The sequence below is a fragment of the Jaculus jaculus genome, chromosome 8, assembly GCF_020740685.1.
Source record: "Jaculus jaculus isolate mJacJac1 chromosome 8, mJacJac1.mat.Y.cur, whole genome shotgun sequence".
Taxonomy (NCBI): Eukaryota; Metazoa; Chordata; class Mammalia; order Rodentia; family Dipodidae; genus Jaculus; species Jaculus jaculus.
Window position 1 is genome coordinate 111,065,255 of NC_059109.1, and position 24,598 is coordinate 111,089,852.

Below are 24,598 nucleotides of genomic sequence, written 5' to 3' on the forward strand. Positions count from 1 at the left end.
AGGCAGGCGCCTTAACAGGTAAGTTATCTCTTCAGCCCTATAAATTATGTTTTGATAAAGCCATATAGCTCATTTGTATGGACAGAGGTGAGAATAGTGGCTGCCGGAGCAGGGAGGTATTCCCTGGGGGAATGCTGTCAATGCTTTATGTTGATCTGACAGTCATCACAAGGGTGTTCTCATATACAAAGCTGCATCAGGTTGTCCCTTACAGGTTTGTATGCTTTAGCTGGCCCTGTAACTCCAGCTACTGTGGAGGCTGAGACAGGAAGATGGCAAGTTCAAGGCCTGCCTAGGCTATAGAGTGACTTCAGGGCCAGCCTGGAGAATTCCATGAGACCTTGTCTCACACACACACAAATTATGGAGAGATGGCTTAGTGGTTAAGGTGCTGGCTGGCAAAACCTAATGACCCTGGTTCCATTCCCTAGCACCCATGTAAAGCAGGAGGCACAAAGTGGCGCCTGCACCTGGAGTTCTTTGCAATGGCCAAAGCACTAGCGTGCCCATTCTCTCCCTCTCTCTTTCTCCCTTCCTCTCTCTCCACTTGCAAATAAATAAATAGCATTACTAAAAATAAATAAATAAAACTTTAAAAATATTTTATTCATTTGAGAGAGAGAGAGAGAGAATGGGCACACCAACATTCCATCCACCGTAAACGAATTCCAGAAGCATGTACCACCACGTGCATCTGGCCTACATGGGTGCTGGGGAATCGAAGCTGGGTCTTTATGCTTTGAAGGCAAATGCCTTAACCACTAAGCAATCTCTCCAGCCCTAAATAAATAAAAACTTTTTAAAGGAACTGGGGATGGGTGTGGTGGCACATACCATTAATCCCAGCACTCAGGAGGCAGAGATAGGAAGATCGCAGTGAGTTCGAAGCCACCCTGAAACTACATAATGAGTTCTAGGTCAGCCTGGGCTAGAGTGAGACCCTATCATGAAAAACCAAAAAAAAAAAAAAAAAAAAGAGGGGGGACTGGAGCTGTAGGCTGTAGATTAGTGGCAGAGTGCTTGCCTAGCATTCAATCCCCTTGTATACATTCAACATGGTGTTGAGCAAACATCACACACTCATGAATGCTTAGGGTGATTGTGGATCTTGTACACATTAGACTGTTCAAGATAGTGGCCCAGCTTCTCAACCTCCATTCTTGCCATGAAACCAAAAGCCCTGTTGAAGCTTCTTTTTTTTTTAATTTATTTGCAAGCAGAGAGAGAGAGAGCAGACAGACAGAGGGGGAATGGGTACGCCAGTCCTCCAGCCACTGCAAATAAACTCCAGACACATGTGCCTCTTGTGCATCTGGCTTACGTGGGTACTGGGGAATTGAACCTGGGTCCTTTGGCTTCACAGGCAAGCGCCTTAACTGCTAAGCCATCTCTCCAGCCCCTGTTGAGGCTTTTGAAACAGAACTGCTATGCTGGTTCCAAGGGGTAATGCTTAGCACTCTGAACAGAACTGCTTCAAGATAGCCAGTTCATTCCACCCCCTCCAGAACCATTCCTGCCCCTGTGCTTTGCCAGCCATAAAAGGCCACGGACAATAGGTGGCAGCAGAGAGGCAGGGCTGGGCTCAAAGGCCAACACCAGAGGCAAACATGATTTTCAACTTCACGATGGTGCATAGGCAGTGGTATTCAGAAGAAAAGTGCTTTGGACCTTGTATTTCCCACGGTGAGGGGCTGGAGAGACGGCTCAGTTGTCAAAGGCGCTTGCTTGAAACTTCCCAGCCTAATGCTGCTCATGATGCTGGGCCACCACAATGAGCCGAGCTCCAAGGCAGGCGAGCAATCACCAGGGAAGAGCAACCAAGACCCGCGGCGTGCCTGTGGCTGAGCCTGGATGCTCGGCAGGTTAGGTATACTCAAGGCGTTGTTGATTTCAGTGGACTTATGGGAGCATCCGTATGTTCTACAGACCGTGTGTACACCAATGGCTAGTCAGCCCTGCCCTAGAGTAGGAGGAAGGGAGGGAAGAGAATGAAAGAGACACCAAGTAACTGGTGCAAACCTCAGGCTGCAGCCAAAGTTCTTCCTGTCCCCCTTACTTGTAAGGGAGGGGAGACTGAGGCATCAGCTGTAACCCAGACTCAAAGCACCCTGAAGCCCTTTGTCCCCCCGAGTCTGTGATCTATTGGACTCCACTTTTCTGAGTGATAATTACTGGGTGTCAACTGAATCAATGAAGTGACAAACCCCCACCAGAGTGAGCTCCATGCTGCACCTCTCTGTCCACTCCTCTTCACTTCAGCATCTGTCCTCAGGAAAGATGTCCCCTGTTCCCACCGAGAGGCCACATGCAGTTAGGTTGTGATTCATTCTACAGGGGGCAGCCATTGGCCCTGCCCTGTTCTACCCACCCTAGTCGAGCCTTCGCTGCTCCCCAGACCCTCCCCTGATTCTGCTTTGCCCACCCCTGCAGGAGCCAAGTTCCCCATCAAGTGGACAGCTCCTGAAGCCATCAACTTCGGTTCCTTCACCATCAAGTCAGACGTCTGGTCCTTTGGCATCTTGCTGATGGAGATTGTCACCTATGGCCGGATCCCTTACCCAGGTAGGAAAAGGGACAATGGCTTGAGGGGGTGTCTAGAGCACAGCCTGGCAAGGGCCCATCTTGTCAATATGTCTGTTAAACTGTGTTCTTTTTTAAAAATATTATTTATTTAAGAGAGAGAAAGAGGCAGAGAGAGAATGGCACGCAAGGGTCCCCGACCACTGTAAACAAACTCCAGATGCATGCGCCCCCATGTGCATCTGCCTTATGTGGGTCCTGGAGAATTGAACCGAGATCCTCTGGCTTTGCAGGCAAACACCTTAACCACTAAGCCATCTCTCCAGCCCTAAACTGAGATCTTAATCCTCCCTGACCCTTCCTTCTTTCTCACCCTTCTCACACTTAAGAAATCATAAGATTCTGACTATTTGACTTCAAGACATAGTCCAAATCAAAGTGCATGAGTTTATGGGCAACATCTGATTCAAACCACCACAGTGACCTTAAGTCTGGCTCCTAGACTGTTTGGAGGGTAGAATTAAGAAAAAATAAATAAATAAAACAGAGCCAGGTGTGGTGGTGCACGCCTTTGATCCCAGCACTTCGAAGGCAGAGGGAGGAGGATTGCTGAGAGTTCCAGGCCACCCTGAGACTACAGAGTGAATTCCAGGTCAGCCTGAGCTAGTGTGAGACCCTACCTTGAAAAAAAAAAAAAGAAAGAAAGCAAAAACCAGGCAATAGATGGCCTATATACATTCAGATGCACGAGGCTATCAGGCATCTGTGTTCTGTCCCTCCTGTGGTCACATGGTTGCTTGTGCTCCAAGGTATTGCATCATCCCCCAGTGTCCAAAGGAAGGAAATGTATGGTCTTAAAAGCCTCTCTCTTTTTTTCTATGTAGGGTCTTGCTCTAATACTCAGGCTAGCCTTGAACTCACAGCTATCCTCCTACTTCAGCCTCCCAAGTGCTGGGATTAAAGGTGTGCGCCACCATGCCCAGCTTCAAAGCCTCTCTCTCAATCATGGAGCATAATTTTTCCTATCTCACAGCAGACTTCCCTACAATTCCACTTAATCAAAACTGGATCCCTGGGCTGGAGAGATGGCTTAGCGGTTAAGCGCTTGCCTGTGAAGCCTAAGGACCCCGGTTCGAGGCTCGGTTCCCCAGGTCCCACGTTAGCCAGATGCACAAGGGGGCGCACGCGTCTGGAGTTCGTTTGCAGAGGCTGGAAGCCCTGGCGCGCCCATTCTCTCTCTCTCCCTCTATCTGTCTTTCTCTCTGTGTCTGTCACTCTCAAATAAATAAATAAATAAATAAAAATTAAAAAAAAAAAAAACTGGATCCCAGGCCCTGACTACAAGTGAGACTAGAAATTGAAGTGTCTTTCACGATGCAGAAGGATGGGAGGGGGAATGGTTGTCTGTTAGGGAGAGTACCGTGTCTAAAAAGCCAGGGCTTTTATATCCCAATCCTCATTTTCTGAATTCCATGGTTCCTTCTCAGGAATGTCAAACCCAGAGGTGATCCGGGCACTGGAGCATGGGTACCGGATGCCTCGGCCAGAGCACTGCCCGGAGGAGCTGTACAGTATCATGACCCGGTGCTGGAAGAGTCGCCCAGAGGAGCGACCCACCTTTGAATACATCCAGAGTGTGCTGGACGACTTCTTTACTGCCACTGAGAGCCAGTATCAACAGCAGCCTTGATGGGCAGGACCAGGACAGGCCCAACGGTGGTGGTGACGTGCTCCAGGGGCCCACTCATCCTTCCCACTCCCAGACACACCCCTCCTTGCTCTAGCCACAGAGTCCTCATCTGTCAAGGGGGGTGTTGGACTGCACAGTATCTTTTTGACTCTAGCCATCAACAGTCTGCCATTCTCAGGGGCCCCAGGCTGATATTTCTATTGTGTAGGATAGCCAAAGTCCGGCTATATCTGTGGTTTAGATGGAAAATAATGAAATAAGTATTTAAATAAAAGATGTGAATACCAAACAAAGGTTCTACTCAAAGGTCAGCTTCCCTGTCTTTCTAGTTCCCTAACACTTGTTTACTTTCCTGCTGCTTGACAAATCAGAAAGGGGAAGGTTCCTTCTCAAAAGGCAGAAGTGTGAAGAAACAGGAGATTCGATGCTGTAAGTTTTCTAACTGTGCTAGAGGAGTTGCTGGCTGAATCCATTCCCTGTTGCTCTGTAGCAAAGCTCCACACACGTGTTGGCTTCGACGCACGTTTTCCATCTTGCCAAGCAGGAGAAGAGGAGTGTGAGATGGGATGGCAGGGCTGCGTTGCTCTTAGAGGATCTAAGGGAAGGGTTGCTTCCTTGTCTTTTTTGGCTTCGAGAGGATGCCCACCCTCCTTGACTCATCTTCACATCCGTTTATCACTCCAAACTCCACCTCCACCATCATCAGTCTCCTCTGGCCCTGGGTCTCCTGCTTCCCTCTATTATACGTGAAAATCCAGTTAATTACTCTGGACTCACCTGACTGGGTTCAGAATAAGTTTTGTTTTGTTTTGGTTTGGTTTGGTTTTCTGAGGCAGGGTCTCACTCTGGCCCAGGCTGACCTGGAATTCACTATATATTCTCAGGGTGGCCTCGAACTCACGGTGATCCTCCTACCTCTGCCTTCTGAGTGCTGGGAATAAGTTTTTCATATGATTCTAAATCACATTTGTAGAGTCCCTTTGCAACGAAAGTTAACATTTTCAGTTCCCAGGGAACAGAGTATGAATACCTTCGAGGGGCTGTTTACTCTCCTCACCACACTGGTATCTGGATATTGACTGGTTTGTCTCCCAGGATGCCCTAGGTTTGATTTCTCATGACCTGAGACCCTGACTCTCCTCCAGGGATGCGACCACCTATAGCCCTGGCATTTCCCATAGCCACACACTCACATTGTGTTTGTTAAGATAGTCTTCAAACCAGGTGTGGTGGCACATGCCTTTAATACCAAGCACTTGGGAGGCAGAAGTAGAATTACCAGGAGTTTGAGGCCACCCTGAGACTACATAGTGAATTCCAGATCAGCCTGGGCTACAGGGAGTCCCTTCCTCAAAAAAAAAAAAAAAGATAGTTTAGCATGTTATAAATTCTATGGTACCTTGGTAGAGAAGCTATTGATGGGGAGAGACAGACCTGATCTGAAGCAGAGGGGACAACCGGCTGCAGATACTTCCTCCATGTTGCCTCGAATGAAAGTTCCTGGCAATTGGCTTTTGTCATGGAAGGAAAACAGGAAGGAATACAGTGGTATGGAGTATAGTATTTTTCTATATTACTACATTTCCTAAGCACCCTCTAGGGTGTACCTACTGAACTGACTACATCTCTCAGGAGCCTAAGGGTCTAACCTTAAGAAGTGGGTGGAGGGCTAGAGAGATGGTTTAGTGGTTAAGGTATTTGCCTGAAAAGCCAAAGGACCCAGGTTCGATTCCCTAGGACCCACATAGGGGTACATGCAATCTGGAGTTTGTTTGCAGTGGCTGGAGGCCCTGGCATGCCCATTCTCTCTCTCTCTCTCTCTCAAATAAATAAAAATAAAATTCATTTAAAAAAAGAAGTGGGTGGAAATTAAGGCCAGCTGCATTTAATTTACATGTGCCAGTTTTTCCCATTATCACATCATAATTAACACACACTTCTGTGTCCTTAAAAGGTGTGTGGTGTGGGGGAAGATGATTCAGCTTGTATACAAAGCCTCATATCATGGATTCAATTCCCAAGCCACCATGTAAGCCAAATGCAGTAAGTGACTGGTGTAAGCTCTGGCATTCATTTACAGTTGCAATAAGCCCTGACCCACATGCATGTGCACACACACACAAATAAACAATTTTTAAGTGGGATTTCTCCCCACCAGCAAGCAAGCAGTCCTGCAGCAGGGGACACCCCTAGTCCAACTTAATTCTGCCTGTCTCTGCTTGGCGGCACTGTCATACCCCCCAGGTCAAGGGCCTAGTTTCCAAGGTTCCTTCCTCTCCTCTTGAGATACCAGTCACAGCCCCAGGTTAGTTTACTCATGCTTCTGACCCTCTAGCTACCAATCAGTGTTCCCATAGGTCTATCTGATTTACGGAGGCTGTTTGCAGAACTCAGGGAAAGACTTGGAGTTCGCTGGTTTATTTTAGTATGACAAAGGAGACGGATGAAGAAATGCATTGGGAGAGGAGCCATATGGAGCTTCTGTGTCCTCTAGGCCTGGCACTCCCCAGAAATCTCCATGTGTCCAGCTACCTGGAAGCTCTCTGAACCCTGTCCTTTTGATGTTTATGGAGACTATATTGCATAGGCGTGATTGCTAACAGACTGGGTGGGAATCAGCAAGGCCTCTCTGTGCAGCTTTAACCTCCTCCAAGCTATGGGACAGGAGTGAGGAGACCTCGTCATCTACTCTGGGACAGGAGTGAGGAGGCCTCGTCATTTACTTCGGGACAGGACTAGGTCAGAGAAGTTTTTTATAGTCAGCTCCAAGACAAAAAGGCAGCAGATGATCGGTTTCTATGACCCACTTGGGAAAAAAAAAAACTTTTAGCTTTTATGGCCTTGATTGGGGAGAGAATTATGAGAAGGGAACCATAGATGAAACCTAAAACAAATAATATATTTGTATGTTAATATGTATATAATATCATATATACACTTAACTAGTTTATTGTTTAGTTTTTATCTTGGTTTTTTTTTTTTTTTTTTTTTTTTTGGTTGAGGATACATACATGGGTATCTGAAAACAAAGCCCAGAGTCTTGCAATGGAAATATGCCCTCCTGATTTGGGGCACACTGTTATTCATGTCAGTAATCCATGGGAAGGGTCCATTGCTTCACTTGATGTTGAGCTTGGTCATGAGACTTGCTTTGGCCAATGGGATATTGGTAAGTGGGAAGCAAGTAGACGATTGAAATGCTGTGCAGGAACTTGGCTCGCCCTTCAGCCTGACTAGGGCATGACCAAAGGAAGATGAGTAACATAGGGAATAGCAGCGCTGGACCAAGCTGCAGGTTGCCACTGAACCCAGTGCAGAGCAGCCTGGAGTAGCTGAACCTCAGCTGACCTGGGGACATGTGAAAGAGAAGTACATGATTATTATAAAGCTTTGCTAGCCGGGTGTGGTGGCCCACGCCTTTAATCCCAGCACTCAGGAGGCAGAGGTAGGAGGATTGCCATGAGTTCAAGGCCACCCTGAGATTACATAGTGAGATCCAGGGTTAGAGTGAGACCCTACTTCGAAAAACAAAAAAAGGGGCTGGAGAGATGGCTTAGTGGTCAAGACATTTGCCTACAAAGCCAAAGGATCCTGGTTCAACGCTCCAGGACCTATGTAAGCTAGATGCACAAGGGGCACATGCATCTGGAGTTCGTTTGCAGTGGCTAGAGGCCCTGGTGTGCCCATTCTCTCTCTCTCTCCCCCCTTTCTCTTTCTCAAATAAATTATATATACATATATACATATATATATATATTTTTTTTTAAGCTTTGTGTTCTAGGGCTGTTTTGTTACACGGATATATGGGTCATACCTTGTGGAGTTAGCCCACAGTTATTGGTACTATAAATGTCTCTGCATATCATGACCCAACATGTGGCTCTGACATTCTTTCCGCCCCCTCTTCTGCAAAATTTCCCTGAGCCATGTTGGGTTCATTTTTGGTCTGCTTCAGTGATGAGGTGTTGGGGGCCTCTGAGGCTCTGGCTCTCTGATTTGGTAGGAGTTGATTTTTCTCTGTGTTGGTCTCCTTCCCCCTTGTGCTGGTATCTGGTTCATCAGGAAAACAGCACCCTTGCTTGTTTTGCCAATTTTCCTTAGTTTCAGCCAGGGTCGGACATTAAGTTTTGATCAATGGTTGTAAGCAGAAGTATTTGAAGCAGCTTTCAGAAGCCCCCATCTTCCCTTATTTAAATTAAAAAATTTTTAATTTTTCTTGTTTATTATTTTTATTTATTTGAGAGCAACAGAGAGAGAGAGAATGGGCGTGCCAGGGCCTCCAGCCACTGCAAACAAACTCCAGATGTGTGCGCCCCCTTGTGCATCTGGCTAACGTGGGTCCTGGGGAATTCAGCCTCGAACCAGGGTCCTTAGGCTTCACAGGCAAGTGCTTAACCACTAAGCCATCTCTCCAGCCCCATCTTCCTTTATTTAGACAAGGGCTTAGGATGCAGCTCAGGCTACAGAAAACATAGTCCTACCTCTCTTGTTTCTTGTGACTCTCTTGTTTCTACCTCCTGAGTTCTAGGATTGCAAGCATTGCCAGACTTCTTAAAATTTAGCTTTGTTGCTTATTGTTCATCTCTTCCCTTTTACATCCTGCCTACAATGTGCATGTGAAGGCTAAGGTAGGATGATCACCATGTGTTCAGACTGAGTTTTACAGTGAGTTCCAGGTCAGCCTGGGCTCAAGTGAGACCCTGCCTCTAAAATAAATAAGTAGGGCTCAAGGGATGGCTTAGTGATGAAGGAACTTGCCTGCAAAGCCCAAGGATCCAGGTTCAATTCCCCAGTACCCACTTAAGCCAGATGCACAAGGTGGCACATGTGTCTGGAGTTTGCAGTGGCTGGAGGCCCTGGTGTGCCCATTCTCTCTCTCTCTCTCTCTCCAATAAATAAGTATTTAAAAAATAAAATAAAGTAAAAAAAAAAGTAAATTATTATATGTTCCAAAAAGCACAATAAAATAAAAGTTATCCTTAGAATTAATTTTATTTATTTATTTATTTATTTATTTATTTACTTATTTGCCAGAGAAAGAGGGAGAGTGAGAGAATGGGCACGCCAGAGCCTCTAGCCACTGAAACAAACTCCAGATGTGTGCGCCCCCTTGGGCATCTGGCTAACATGGGTCCTGGGGAATCGAACCAGGGTCCTTGGGCTTTGCAGGCAAGTGCTTTAACCACTAAGCCATCCCTCCAGCCCTATCCTTAGAGTTATTAATGCTTTGTTAAAAATCAGGTAGGATTAGAGGGTAAGAAATGTTACTGGGTGTGGGGAGCATCTATTTCTAAGGCTTTAGATACAATGCAGTTGAGTACATAGTAATTCAGCCATTACATATTTGGCATAGTAGCTCAGGATCATTAATTTATCAACAGGGAATTATACAAGTCAGACCCAGCAGACCTCCCAGTGCTGTTCTTTGCTAATCCTTAGGACTAGAAAGCTATCTGGAGGAAAAACAATTCCCACCCTTTCTCCACCCACTGCCGACCCATAAATCCTTCCCTCTCCTAAGATGCTGCCAAAACTGACAGCATTTTGCTCACTGCAGCTGAAATAGATACTGTTCTGGGGGCAGGGATCCTGTGCGACTAGGAAGTTTGTAGGGGACAGCCTTTATGTCAATACTTCAAGTTAGCATAGCACACTCTTTGGACACGGTGCAGATTCTATTAAGTGCAAGTATGAGGTACATGAAGGACCTACCTTGCCTCCAGTAACCCCAGACCAAGCGGCTCACTACCCTGCACAGTTCACAACTATGTGTAAACTCCCTGTCCAGAGGGTGGGTGTAAAAGTAAAACCACTGTGTCATCAGTTTGTTCCCATTCCCCAAAGAACTCCCCCTGGCCCGACAGTCCAGTCGTAAGGACAGAACCAATGCTTGCGAGGCTGACAACAGGTAAGGAAGGCACATGGGCTGCTGCCACAGTCTGGCGCCATCTTCACTGCTGGGCGCTTGCAGGGGAATGGCTTTGGGATCACGCGGACTTTGAGTTTGCAATCTACAAGGGGAGGATCTAGCTTTAACAAGAGAACTAATAAACTTTTAATGTGAAAAGTACGTTTATTACTATTGTTCCTGTTGAGGCTCAGCAGGGCCAATCATACCTCCCCTCCTCCTCCCATCCCAGGAACTGCGTATATAGTGTGCAGGCGAGCAGAGTGCAGCCAAATCTGGCATCGAGAGCCAGTGTCATCCTAGGCCCAGAGCAGGCTTCGGGCCCAAAGACGGATCCTAGAGTTCAAAAAGAAATTGAAGGGCTAGAGAGATGGCTCAGTGGTTAAGGCACTTGCCTGCCAAGCCTACTGACCACTGTTCAATTTCACATTACTCACATAAAGCCTGTTGCCCAAAGTGGCACATGTGTCTGGAGTTCCTTTAAGTGGCTAAAGGCCCTTCCATGCTCATTCTCTTTTTCCTTCTCCTTCTCTTCTTCTTTTCTCTCTTTCTCTACTGGATGTGGTGGTGCACACCTTCAATCCCAGCACTCAGGAAGCAGAGGTAGGAGGATCATTATAAATTCAAGGCCAGCCTGAGACTACATAGTGAATTCCAGGTCAGCCTGGGATAGAGCAAGACCCAACTTCAAAAAAAAAAAAAAAAATGAGGGCTGGAGAGATGGCTCAGCAGTTAAGGCACTTGCCTGCAAAGCCTAATGACCCGGGTTTGATTCCCCAGTACCCATGTAAAGCAAGATCCACAAAGTGGCACGTGCATCTGTAGTTTATTTGCAGCAGCTGGAGGCACTGGCACACGCATTTTTTTCTGTGTATCTTCTATCTTTCTCTGCTTACAAATAAAAAAACAGGGCTGGAGAGATGACTTAGTGGTTAAGCGTTTGCCTGTGAAGCCTAAGGACCCCGGTTCGGGGCTCAATTCCCCAGGTCCCACGTTAGCCAGATGCACAAGGAGGCGCACGTGTCTGGAGTTCGTTTGCAATGGCTGGAAGCCCTGGTGCACCCATTCTCAATCTCACTCTACCTGCCTCTTTCTCTCTCTGTCACTCTCAAATAAGTAAATAAAAATGAACAAAAAAATTTTTTAAAGTTAAAAAAATAAAAAAACAATCAGGGGCTGGCGAGATGGTTTAGTGGCTAAGGCGCTTGCCTGTGAGGCCTTAAGGACCCACGTTCTACTCTCCAGATCCCACGTTAGCCAGATGCACAAAGGTGAGGCAAGTACAAGGTTGCACATGTCCACTAGATGTGATGTAAACATCTGTAGTTTGATAGCAGTGGCTGAGGTCCTGGCACCCCAATTCTCTATCTCTCCTCTCTTTAAAATAAAAAAAAAAGGAATCGACAGCTACAAAGACCCAGATTTTTTAGTTATTGTGTAATGTGGGAGGCCTTCCTATCACAGGGAAGCTGCAGGGCAGAGGCTTCTTAGCAAGGGCTCCTGATCAGCATCAAACCTAGGATGGGTTCAGCTCTTCAGCTGCAGTGTGCACGTCTTCTGCAGTCAATTGCTCTACCTCTGAGCTATATTCCCAGTGTGCACGTCAGGTGATCTGGAGAGTACTGGAGCTGCAGAGTAGTTTAGTAAACTTGGTCCTAGGAAATCAAGATCTCGCAATCCCCCCCCCCTTCTCTCTGAAACTTGGCCTCTGTCTATTTACCTTGCATCTAAGACTATGGCCTAATCTCCCATGGTCAATTCAGTAACTCCAGCTATCTACTCCTGGGCCCTCTCCCAGTCAACCCACACCCACCATCTGCGCCAAGGTGATCACTCAACTCTTCAGTATGCCTACTGGTTACAGATTTAAAGCACACCTAATGTGTCCCTTAAAATGCCTATGATATCCACTAGTAAAAATAAAACAAAACCCCACCTGGAGGACATATTTCACACCGTCTTCCAACCCCAGAACCCCTGTAACTAGAGCTATAGGAATGTCACTGAAATGCTGGCACAAGCCCTAAAATGGTCCTTCCGAAGGTTTTTTGTTTTGTTTTGTTTTTCCTTTTTTTTTTTTCTTTTTTGAGGTAGGGTCTCACCCTGGCCCAGACTGTCCTGGAATTCACTATGTAGTCGCAGGGTGACCTCAAACTCACGGCAATTCTCCTACCTCTGCCTCTCAAGTGCTGGGATTTGGGCCCGGCGTTTTTCCATTTTTTGAGGTGGGGTCTCACTTTAGGCCAGGCTGACTTGGAATTCACTATGCAATTTCAGGGTGGCCTCAAACTTACCTCCTGAGGGCTGGGACTAAAGGCATGCACCGCCATGCCCTGCTTAGGGTTTGTTTGTTGCTGTTTTTTCAAGGTAGTGTCTTATTCTAGTCCAGGCTGACCTGCCTTCCTCAGTTTTTAAAACACCATATATGGTACCACAAAGGAGAGAAGTTAGTAAAACAGCAAACACTCACTGATAGGACCCACTTGTTTCTCACTCAAAGAAGGCAGATCCTGACAGCACTGAAGCCATATTCCTTTGGACTCACCAGTATACCAGCAACATTTCACACCATTATTTTTTAATTTAATTTAATTTATTTACTTGAGAGAGAAAGAATGGGCACACCAGGGCCTTCAGCCTCTCTGCAAATGAACTCCAGATGCATGTCCCACCTTGTGCATCTGGCTTACCTGGGACCTGGAGACTCAAACCTGGATCCTTAGGCTTCACAAGCAAGAGCCTTAACCACTAAGTCATCTCTCCAGCCCTCAGACCATTTTTATTCAATATGACTGTGCTATGCAATAATAATGGCAGAACACAGGTGAGAATGACCAGGATAAGGGGATGGAAATTTAGCTCAGTCGTAGAGCACTTACCTATCAAATGCAAGACCCTGGGTTCTATCCTCAGCAGTGAAAGCAATGAATGGACAGGATGCCTGGCTTTCCTCTGCATGATCAGCAACATGGAAGGACAGGAGCTATTATGGGCAGGAGGCAGGCCATGAGCAGAGAGCAGGAATAGAGAGGAATACCCACAGACAAATTGTGTAAGAAGGGTAAGTCCAGATCTTCTGGGAATAAAAAATGTTTTTAAAGAAATATTCAGGAGTCAGGTGTGGTGGTGCACACCTTTAATCCCAGCACTCAGGAGACAGAAGTAGGAGGATCTCTGTGAGTTCAAGGCCACCCTAAGACTACACAGTGAATTCCTGGTCAGCCTGAGCTAGAGCAAAACCCTACCTCAAGAAAACAAAGTAAGTAAATAAATAAATGTCAGGGGCTGGAGAGAAATAGTCCAGCAGTTAAAGTGCTTGCCTGCAAAGCCTAAGGACCCATGTTTTGACTCCCCAGATTCCATGTAAGCCAGAAGCAGAAGGTCACGCATGTGTGTACATTTGCAGATGTGCACAAGGTCACACATGTGCACAGGATGGTACACGAGTTTGGAGTTTGATTGCAATGGCTGGAGGCCCTTGTGCGCCAAGTCTGTCTCTCTCTGTGTGTCTTTCTCTCTCTCTCTCATAAAACAAAGAAATATGTCAGGCTAGAGAGACGGCTTGCCTGCAAAGTAAAAGGACCCAGATTCACTTCTGCAGTACCCACATGAAGCCAGATGCACAAAGTGGCACGTGTGTCTGGAATGCATTTGCAGTGGCTAGAGGCTCTGGTGTGCCTATTCTTTTCTCTCTCTCCCCCTCACAAATAAATACATAAATAAACTAAGTACTTTAAAAGACAGCTTTCTTTACAAGGCGTGGTACAGGTTATTTTAAAAAATTAAAGGAGCTGGGCATGGTGGCATACCCCTTTAATGCCAGAACTCGGGAGGCAGAGGTAAGAGGATTGCTGTGAGTTTGAGGCCAACCTGAGACTACATAGTGAATTCCAGGTCAGCCCAGGCTAGAGTGATACCCTACCTCAAAAACAAAACAAAATTAAAGGACTTGAGAGATGGCTTAGTGGTTAAGGTGCTTGCCTGCAAAGCCTAAGGACCCAGGTTAGATTCCCCAGAACCCACATAGGCCAGATACACATGATGGTACATGTATCCAAGGTTTATCTGCAGTGGCTGGAGGCCCTGGTACACCCATTTTCATTCTCACATTCTCTCTCTCTCTCATAGATAAATACATAAAAAAAGTTTTTAAAGCTGGGCATGGTGGCACACGCCTTTAATCCCAGCACTCAGGAGGCAGAAGTAGGAGGATCACTGAGTTCAAGGCCACCCTGAGACCACAGAATAAATTCCAGGTCAGCCTGGGCTAGAGAGAGACCCTACCTCAAAAAACAAACAAGCAAATATATATAGAGAGAGGGGGGGGGAGAGAGAGAGAGAGAGAGAGAGGTATGTATTTTTTTAATTAATAAAAAAAGACCTGGGTGTGATGATACACTCCTTTAGTCCCAGCACTTGCCAGGCAGAGGTAGTAGGATCACCATGAGTTCGAGGCCACCTTAAGACTACATAGTGAATTCCAGGTCAGCCTGGGCTAGAGTGGGACCCTGTCTTGAAAATCAAAAAGCAAACAAACAAAAAAATTAATCATCACAGTCACCACAGAAGACTGAGGTATAGAAGCCAGATGGGGGAAAGCACAAAGCACAAAGACGGGGATGGAGGTATTGAGGTATGATCTTATCATTCTTCTTCAGACAGCTATAGATGGTGAGAATCATCCAGGACTTCAGCTCTGGGAGAACTGTTCACAAGTCTGGGATCCAGTTGTCATGACCTATAAGACTCTGGTAAATCTCCAGTCTTCTATTCCTTAGGAATAATATCTGCTCTTCTGAATAGTTATGTAGGTCACAAGAGTTTATGGAGATGTGTTTCAATGACGTATGACTGAATAATAAGCCACCTCAAAACCTAAAACAACTAGGCTCTGCTGAGCAGTTCTTTTGTTCCACACCGAGTCAGTGATGTTATTCATTCAGTTGGTAGCTCAGCTGGGGTTGAATTGTCCAAGATAATTTCACTCACGTGTGTGATGTCAGCTGATGTTTCTAGAGTAATGGAGTAGGCCCGCCTTCCTATGTGGTTCTTCAGGAGGGTAGCCAAATTTGTCCATGAGGAGGGGGGAGGAGCTTCCAAGCCTCATAAGGCCTAGACCCAGAATTGGAGGTCATTTGTTCCACATTCCATAGGTCAGAGCAAGTGAGTTGCTCTGCCATTTTCAACAGGAGAAAAACCTACCTTTCTCCTGGTCTTTTTGTGTGTGTGTATATGTGTCTGTGTGTGTACATACATGTACAGTGTATGCATGTGTATGTATGTGTGTATGTACTGTGTGCATGTATAGTAGTATATGCATGTGCATGTATAGTGTATGATGAATGTGCATGTATGTATAGCCTATTCATGTGCACCCATAATATATGCATGTATATGCATATATATTGTGTGTATGCTTGTGTTGTGGATAATGTATGCATGTGTGTGTATATGTGTGTATGTGTGTGCATGTGTAATGTATGCATGTATAGTGTATGTATGTGTTGTGTATGTGTGTATAATGTCTGCATGTGTGTATATACAGTGCATATGTGTACGTGTTGCATGTATAATGTATGTATGTATATGCATGTACAGTGTCTGTGTGTATGTATGTACAGTGTATGTGTATATGTATGTATAGTGTATATTGGTATATGTATAGTACATGTGTGTATAATGTATGCATGTGTATGTAAAGATGCATGTGTTCTGTGCACACGCATGTGGAGGCCAGAAAAGAATGGCAGGTGTGTTCCTCCCCCATCACACATCCATGTTGTTTCCTTGAGACAGTCTTTCACTAACCCCAGAGCTGCCATTTTTTTCAGTCAGACTGGATGACCAGTGGGCCCCAGTGATTCCCCTCCTATCTCTACCTCCCCTGCTCAGGACTGGGGTTACAGTCATGGGTAGCCACACAAAGCTTTTTTTTTTTTTTTTTAGGTGGGTGCTGGGGGTCAAATTCTGGCCCTTTCTTACCTGCTGAGCCATCTCCCAACCCCAAGCCCACATTTTGAAAGGAGAAACAGTATGTTCACACAAAGTTAAAAGGCTGTCGGTAGCCATCTATGCAGAAAATCTGTCAGTAGTGCTCATAGGTGGGGAATCAGAATTCAACTGCCCTCTGCCAAGATGCAGTTAGATAACTAATAATCTTAGGAACTGTTATATCACAATGTTAAATATTACAGCACACAGCACGTGTTCAGTATATTCTTTATATATATATATATATACATAATAAATATATTTTTTTAATTTTTTATTTATTTGAGAGCAACAGACAGAGAAAGAGGCAGATAGAGAGAGAGAATGGGCACGCCAGGGCCTCCAGCCACTGCAAACGAACCCCAAATGCGTGAGACCCCATGTGCATCTGGCTAACATGAGTCTTGGGGAACCAAGCCTCAAACCATGGTCCTTAGGCTTCACAGGCAAGCACTTAACCACTAAGCCATCTCTCCAGGCCTCAATATATTCTTTTGCGAGGCAAAGGGGCTTGAGATAAGGGTTTGTAGCCCAGGCTGGCCTCAAACTCATTATGTAGTACAGGCTGTCTTTGAACTCACTGCCTCAGCATCTTGAATGCTGGAATTTTACGTGTGAGCCACCACACTCGGCTGATTATTAGTCTTTAAACAACTGTTTGAAATAGTTTAAGAAGTTAGCACCGGTTCTGTATTAGTTTACAGTGATACTAGATAACACAGCAAAATTTCTTCCCCATTTTACAAAGACACAGAACAAGGCAAAAGACAAAGACCTTACCATTATAGAGATTACAGATTAGTGAAGATACATCATAAATAAGTAATTAAGCACGTAATTACAGGGCTGAAGAGATGGCACAGTGGTTAAGACGCTTGCCTGCCAAGCCTAAGGATCCTAGTTCGATTCCCAGCATCCAAGTAAAGCCAGATGCAATAAGGTAACCCATGTGTCTGGAGTTCGTTTACAGTGCCAAGACATCCTGGCTCACCTACTCTCTATCTGCCCCTTTCTTTCTAACTCTTCCTGAAGTAAATTAATGTTTTTAAAAAATGTAATTACAAAATATGCTGACGCCAACTGCTGTTACCAACCCTTCTGCCTCATAATCAATGTCTCAGGTAACCCTGGCAACGGGACTTTCTGCCAATAGTAAACATGGCGCCCGGGGAGCAAGCGTATTTCCATACACTCGGATTGCCCACAATGCAGCGGGAGTAGGGGGAGAAGCCTTTTTTTTTTTTTTTTTGTCCTGTCAGGAGCTAATATGGCTCCAACAGTTACATCGTCCTCTCTCTTCACCTACTCTGAGACCGCGGTGCCGAGATCAGGGTGTCGAGCAGAAGTCAAGTCTCTGTTGCCTCTCCACAAGCACGACGACACGCGCGAGGAAAGCGAGACAGCCGCCTCGCGAAGCCGAAGCCTGTAACCAGGGGAGCGCCACTTCCGCTGACGTCATCGCGGCGACACGTGGATCCAAGATGGCGGCGGTGATGGTGAGTGAAGGAGAGTCCGGGAGCCGGAGCTGGAGCAGGGCCCTTCGGGATGTCCCGGGACCTCCTGGCCCCTCGCGCCGGGTCCCGCACCACCTCCAGAAGCCCTGCTCGGGTTGCCCCCGACTCCGCTGGCGTCCCACGAAATCCCTGTCCCCGCGTTGGCCCGGCACTCAGGCTTGTCAAGGCCCGGAGTTTCGGGGGAGGCGCCGCTTCCGAGCAAGTCCTCGGCTCGTGCCTCTGCGGGTTCTCATTTCTGCTTTGGTCCCCGCCCCCTGCCACCTCCGTTTCCCAATTTTCACCTCCCGGCCCTGACCTCTCTGGAGGAATCCCCGTTATTTCCGCCTTCGCTCCTCCTCCCCACGTCCAGACCCACTTCTCACCGCCTCGCCACCATCCTGGGCAGAACGCGGGTGCGACCTCACCTCTCACTAGCCTCACCCCACGCCCTGTCCTCACCTGTCCCCATCAAGCACCCCTCTTGACTGTCTCTGCCCCAGAGCCTGCCCGTGCCTACTCCCATCATCTTCCAGCACCATGCCCTGCCTTTCCTGTCAACTCCTTGCCTGTTGCCTAGGGTCCATCCCATTGGTCCTCAGACTTGACTGCGCTGAAGAATCTTGGGGATTGTGTGTGTTTAGGAATGTAATGTGTAGTTCCCCGATCCTGTCTCCCAAAGACACTGATGGTTGGGCAATGCCCAGGAACCTGCACTTTTCTAAGCATTCCGTGATTCTGATAGCGGTGGTCCCTGAACTGCAGTTTGAAACACACTTATAGTCCCACCTGGCTGTAGCCCCTTCTCGTGCCCCCACAGCTTCTTGGAGATGAAGGGTCACTATGATGAAGCTTACTAGAATTAAGTCTCTGTGTGAATGAGAGTGGAAGGTTGGGGTCACAACTTGCTTGATTTCAGAGCGTGTGGAAGTAAGTCTTTGAAAGATGGGCCTTTCTTTCAGAAGTTCAGCTCACATTCTGCGTGTCAAAAGAATATTGCTTCCTCAGGAGATAGTTTATTTCATCCTGGGAGTGAATGACAAGGAAGACTTGTGACATTTTAGCAAAGGCAGATTCTTTTTTGCTTAAGTTCTTTTAAAAAATTATTTACTTATTTATGTGTATGTGAGAGAGAGCATGGATGTGCCAGGACCTCTTGCCACTGTAGATGAACTCCAGATGCATGTGCCATGTTGTGCATGTGGCTCTATGTGGGTGCTAGGGAATTGGACCTGGGCTGGCAGGCTTTGCAAGCAAGCATCTTAACCACTGAGCCATATCCCCTGCTGTGCTTAAGTTAAGTTCTTTGGTACTGATTTTTTTAAAAGGGTAAGTTAACTGATAAAGGTTTTCTTTCTATGGGTAAATTACTAACTTTTTTTTTTCACTCTCACTCCAGCCCCAGCTGACCTGGAACTCACTCTGTAGCTTCAGGCTGACCTCAAATGCACGGTGATCCTCCTACCTTTGCCTCCCAAGTGCTTGGATTAAAAGCATTTATTTGTTTATTTTCTTATTTTTTACTTTTACTTATTTATAAGCAGAGAGAGAATGGGTATGCCTGGGCCTCCAAGCTGCTGGAAATGAACTACAGATGATGTGCCACCTTGTACATCTGGCTTTATATGGGTACCGGAGAATTGAACCCCAGCCATTAGGCTTTGCAAGCAAGTGCCTTGACCACTGAGCCATCTCTCCAGCCCATTTTGTTTGTTTTTTTATAATGAAGGCTTCCTTGCTTAGGACTTCAAAAGTCAGGTAAAGGATTTCATGGCTTGAGGTTATGAGATATAGCTCATGGATACAGCACTAAGCTGAGGCTATACAAGGCCCTGGGTTTGATACCCAGCACTATTTTTAAAAAAGATTACATAGCTTTCCTGGTTTCTGTGACCTCGGATTTCAATCTGAACTATGAGCAGGGCAAATCCCAAAAGTGGAATGTTGAAACTCCGTTTTTTCCTTTACCACATTCAGAACAAGGATGGTGTAAGAACAGGAAGTCACACCCTCTCTTTGCCATAGCAAAAAAGTTCAATAAAGTGGCATTTATAGCACTGTTCAGGGAAATCCCAGCCCTGTTTACAGATTTTTTAAGAGGTTGTAAGGTAGCAATACTTATTTCGGATACATTTTTATTTCATCAGCAAATATTTGAGTGCCTACTCTGTGCTAGGAACTAGGAGATTACCGTTGTCAGTTAGAGCATCAGGGTCCCACCCTGTGGAACTTTTCTCATGGGAGAGGACAGGCAGTGAACAAGTCATGAATGGTCAGATGGTGCTAAGTGCTGTGAATACAGATAACAAGCAGGAGTGATAGTAATTGAAGGTGATCAGTCAACACAACTGCTTGGGTTTATGTGGCACAGACATTTTCTGAGAATGTGATGGGCTACTGCGCTGGACGTGGTGGCACACGCCTTTAACCCCAGCACTTGGGAGACAGAGGTAGGAGGATCTCCCAAGAGTTCGAGGCCACCCTGAGACTACATAGTGAATTTCAAGACAGCCTGAGCTTGAGTGAGACCCTACCTTGGAAAGAAAAAACAAAAGATGTGCTGGAGAGATGGATCAGTGGTTAAGGTGCTTGCCTGCAAAGCCTTGGGACCCAGAGGTGGCAAGTGTAAAGAGAGGGCTGGAATGTTTGAGAGAGAAACAAAAGGCTAGAGGAGCTGAAACAAAGGGAGAAACTGGGTAAGAGAGAGTACAAGATAAAATTGTGTCTTTTATCTTGAACAAATGTGTTTCTAGAAGCATGTTTGTATGTAGGCTCTTCTATTAGGCTGTTTTCATTTCCTGTATCCTCCAGAACAACACTGGGAGTCGGCTTGTTCAGGCACACAGACCATGAGAAGCACTTTGGATTTTGCTCTAAGCACAGTGGAAAGCACCATGATTTTCATGTGTGTATTTTGCCACTTGGGAATATTATTCTGCACAGGATAATATTCTGTCCCAACACCAGTAACTGAGTTCAAGAAATGGTATGTGTGCTAAATACAGAGGTCAATATGAAGGAGCAGCAGTGAAAAGATTCAGAAGCAAGTTTATTTTATTGCAGAAGTGTGTATGGAGCCACAGGTAGATACAAGCTTGGTCTGTGTACACAGAAGTCAGAACCATCCCAACACCCTCACACACATGGACTATTTCACAACTTTTGTGGGTGGAGTGTTGTATTTAGTTTGGGGTGTATCAGTTTCTGAAGCAAGTCATACAACCAAAGAGGAACTGAGCTAGTGGATGCAGTGGCTGTGGGAACAGGCTGGGTTTGGGGATGTTTCTTGGCCTTTTCTCTGCGTCTCTTAACCTAGTGAATGGCTCATCTTCCCCAGGGGATGAACTGATACTACCCATAAGACTTCTCCCACCATCATAGAAGGAAGCCAGAAGTCTTTCTCTTGCCCTGGATTTCATCCACCCTATAAAGTTACAGAATAGACTTCATCTGAGTAGGTCAGAATTGAGAAGCAGGCTCATATCTCACGATGGAAAACTGCTCTTGGGAATATTTTGGTAGAATTTGGGAAGTGTCTGTTGAGTATATTTGTAGGCATATAATACTCCTGTCATATATCCTCTGTATTCAGTTTCTGTTTTATTTTGGTTTTTATTTTTTTATTTTCTCCCTTTTTCAAGGTATGGTCTCACTCTAGCCCAGGCTGACCTGGAGTTCTGACTTGTTCTGGCCATTATAAAAATGTTGCTGTGAATGACACATGCATTTTTAAAAAAACACTTTATTTATTTGAGAGAGAGAGGCAGAGAGAAAGGGAGAATGGGTGCACTAGGGCCTTTAGCCACTGCAAGCGAACTCAAGGTATGTGCAGTACTTGGTGCATCTCAATTTACATGGGTCCTGGGGAATTGAACCTGTGTCCTTTGGTTTAGCAGGCAAGAGCCTTAACTGCTAAGCCATCTCTCTAGCCCACATGTGCATTTAAATATATATATTTTTTATTTATTTGAGAAAGAGGCAGAGAGAGAAAATGGGTGTCCTAAGGCCTCCAGCCACTGCACACGAACTCCAGACATGTGCCACCTTGTGCATCTGACTTATGTGGGTTCTGGGGAATTGAACCTGGGTCCTTAGGCTTTGCAGGTAAGTACCTTAACTGCTAAGCCATCTCTCCAGCCCCTGCACATGCATTTTTGCATAAACATGTTTTCAGTTTTCTAGGGTAAGTATCTAGGAGTGGAGTTGCTGGGGTTAGTTCATACTGTTTTGAAGTTACTTGGGTTTTATCTAGTCTGTGGCCAGAGGAGTGGACTGAACTATACCAGGTCCCTTTGAGTCAGTGGCAGCAGTGGGAAAGGGCAGTATCCAGAGGTGTCAGTAGTCTTCTGTGGGAAAAGCTGTTGTCTCCTCTGGACCTTTAGAGTATCCGCTCATGGAAGAAGGGTGTAGAGCAGCAGGAGCTAGCAGCCTGGGCTTGATTCGGCGTGTGTCCTCGCAAATTGCTTTGGCTTTCTTGGTCTGCTTTCCATCACATCAAATGTGAAATTAAAATCTGGACTTCATGATTTCTAAATCCAAGCTGAAAACTCTTTGAAGAATACATATCTTTAAGAGACTTTTATTAGGGCCAGGCATGGTGGCCCATGCCTTTAATCCCAGCACTCAGATAGGAGGATCGCTGTGAATTCAAGGCTACCTTGAGACTACAATAGTGAATTCCAGGTCAGCCTGGGCCAGAGCTAGACCCTACCTCGAAAAAAAAAAAAAAAAAAAAAAACAGAAAAAGATACTTTTGTTAATATGCCTGTACAATAAATTAATTTACCAATTTGTTTTCCATTATCACAGTTCTTGTGATCTTTCCAAGTTGCTGTCTTTTGTGATTGCCTTGGTGTTGTCTGATCTCTGGAGTTCTCTTGGACCTGACATAAATTCTGCAGGAGCCACTGTGCCCTGGGAACTGAGGTGCCCACATCAGGCCTTGATTAAATATGTTTCCCTTTTAAGGAGACCCCAGCCCTCCCCTCCCCCCCAGGAAATACAGCATTAAGTTGCCTCTTAGTTTCTCTTTTACAACTTGGACAAAAGTTTCCCTTTGATCTGGGCATTAAAGAAGCAGGTTGCAGAATGTTGAAGGTTGAGTTTTGATCTCTGGGTGCTGGCAGGAAGGTGGGAAGGACTCAGGATGAGCAGGGCCATTTGTGCATAGATGAATGGCAGGAACCACTACCATCAAACCTGCTTTGATCCCTGGACCATTTGCTGTCACTGGTGTTTTCATGAATGGGGATACCCAGGACTTCTCAGTAATGTCTCATTCCTTGTCATTGCCTCCTCCGTGCCATTCTAATATTTTTCTTCAACTGCATTTGATGCATTAAACTGACACATTTGCCAGGGTTTGAAATCCAGGTCTGAGGCTGGAACCTGGGCCAGAATCACAGTTCCAGTACTGAACTTTGGTGAGTGTGGGCAAACGTTGCCTTTTTAAGTTTGTTGCCCTATTTTTTTCTTACTTTTGTTATTTATTTATTTATTTTGGTTCTTTGAAGCAGGGTTTCCCTCTAGCCCAGGCTGACCTAGAACTCACTCTGTAGTCTCAGGGTGGCCTTGAACTCACGGTGATCCTCCTACCTCTGCCTCTCAAGTGCTGGGATTACAGGCGTGTGCCACCACACTTGGCTTTTCTTACTTTTATACACATAAAATTTATCATTTTTCTGAATGTCATGAGATATGCCTGTAATCCCAGCACTTGAGAGGCAGAGGTAGGAGGATCACCGTGAGTTCAAGGCCACCCTGAGACTACATAATTAATTCCAGGTCAGCCTGGGCTAGAGGGAAACCCTGCCTCAAAAATAGCAAAAAAAAGAGGGAGGGAATTACCATGGGATATATTTTATAATCATGGAAAATGTTAATAAAAAAATAAATAAAATAAAATACAATTTTAAAAAAGAAAAAAAAATAGCAAAAAAAATCATTTTTACTGTTTGTACAAATTCAGGTCATTAAGTATATTCACAGTGTTTGCAACCCTTGTCACCACCCATTTCCAGAACTTAATCATCGTGGTACGATGATGAGTCGGTTTATATATTTTTGAGATGGGGTTATGCTTTCCCCAGAAGATTGTCATACTTATTAAATGAAATATGAGAAGAAATGCATAGCACAGAGAGAATGCTTTGTAACTTTATTCCGAGGTTTGAAGTGTTGGGGAATGTGCTTTCTAGGTTTGTGGTGTGGGCTTGCAGAGAGGTTTTTGGAGAGAAGGAAGGGTAGTGATTTCTGACTTGCCCAAGTCTTGCTGCAAACTTCTTTGGGAGGGGGTCTTTTTGTTTCACCTGGACTCCCTCAGCCCACGGTAGGCCTGTCGCTACTCCTCAACCCCACCCCCCAACAGTTTGAGTCTTTTTATGTGTCTCTGATCAACGCCTATTGGGTATCTGTGGGCTCTGAAATAAAAGCTGTGTATTCAAAATCCCCATTGGCTAAGTTGGTTCTGGATATTTTCTGTTTTCTTTTAGCTCTGCTTTCTTTAGCTCTGTGAGGCTTCTTAGTAAGTGGTCTGTAGCTGTCATTAAGTCATTCATGTGTGGCTGAATCCTAGGAAGCTTGGATAATCGATTGCAGTTAACTGTTGTCAAACAGTACCCCTACAGCCTTTCTTTTCCTCCTCCTCACTATTCCTCCCCTCCTCATGCCTCCCTTTTCCTTAACCTAGGGAGCATTGCTGACATGATCTGAAAATGGTCTTGAGAAAGAAAAGGCAGAATCCAGCCTTCTGTAAGGAAGGTACTGCTTTTGCAGCAGGCAAGGCGCAGAAGGAACAGGAGTGGCTGTTTACACTGACCACAACTGCATAGCTAGGTGATGCTGTCTATGGGACAGGTAGAGGGCTCCAGAATAGAAAAGCTTAACCTATGGTCATAGAAAATGTGAGTGATAATAGGTTGATATTGTATATATGTAATTACAATGATTGTAATGGGGAGGTAATATGATGGAGAATGGAATTTCAAACGGGAAAGTGTG

At 45.6% G+C, this 24,598-nt stretch overlaps 2 protein-coding genes and 1 long non-coding RNA gene across 5 annotated transcripts in view; 2 read left to right on the top strand and 1 right to left on the bottom strand.

Annotated features, from left to right (window-relative positions):
- The window catches only part of Hck (HCK proto-oncogene, Src family tyrosine kinase), a 63,828-nt gene extending 59,579 nt beyond the window's left edge, over nucleotides 1–4,249 (top strand). For both annotated transcript variants that reach the window (XM_045156369.1, XM_045156368.1), the window contains exons 12-13: nucleotides 2,431–2,562; nucleotides 4,008–4,249. In XM_045156369.1, coding sequence (XP_045012304.1) covers nucleotides 2,431–2,562; nucleotides 4,008–4,210 — 335 coding nt within the window. In that variant the 3' untranslated portion in view covers nucleotides 4,211–4,249. The remainder of the gene's footprint in view (nucleotides 1–2,430; nucleotides 2,563–4,007) is intronic.
- Nucleotides 4,250–7,186: 2,937 nt separating this feature from the next.
- LOC123462809 lies at nucleotides 7,187–17,592 on the bottom strand. Its single transcript, XR_006638537.1, has 3 exons — nucleotides 17,416–17,592; nucleotides 12,998–13,101; nucleotides 7,187–7,558 (listed from the first exon to the last, which is right to left on the bottom strand). It is a non-coding gene; the product is annotated as an uncharacterized LOC123462809 (long non-coding RNA).
- Tm9sf4 (transmembrane 9 superfamily member 4) overlaps nucleotides 17,417–24,598 on the top strand; it is a 56,453-nt gene continuing 49,271 nt past the window's right edge. For both annotated transcript variants that reach the window (XM_045156642.1, XM_004668074.2), the window contains exon 1: nucleotides 17,417–17,605. In XM_045156642.1, coding sequence (XP_045012577.1) covers nucleotides 17,591–17,605 — 15 coding nt within the window. In that variant the 5' untranslated portion in view covers nucleotides 17,417–17,590. The remainder of the gene's footprint in view (nucleotides 17,606–24,598) is intronic.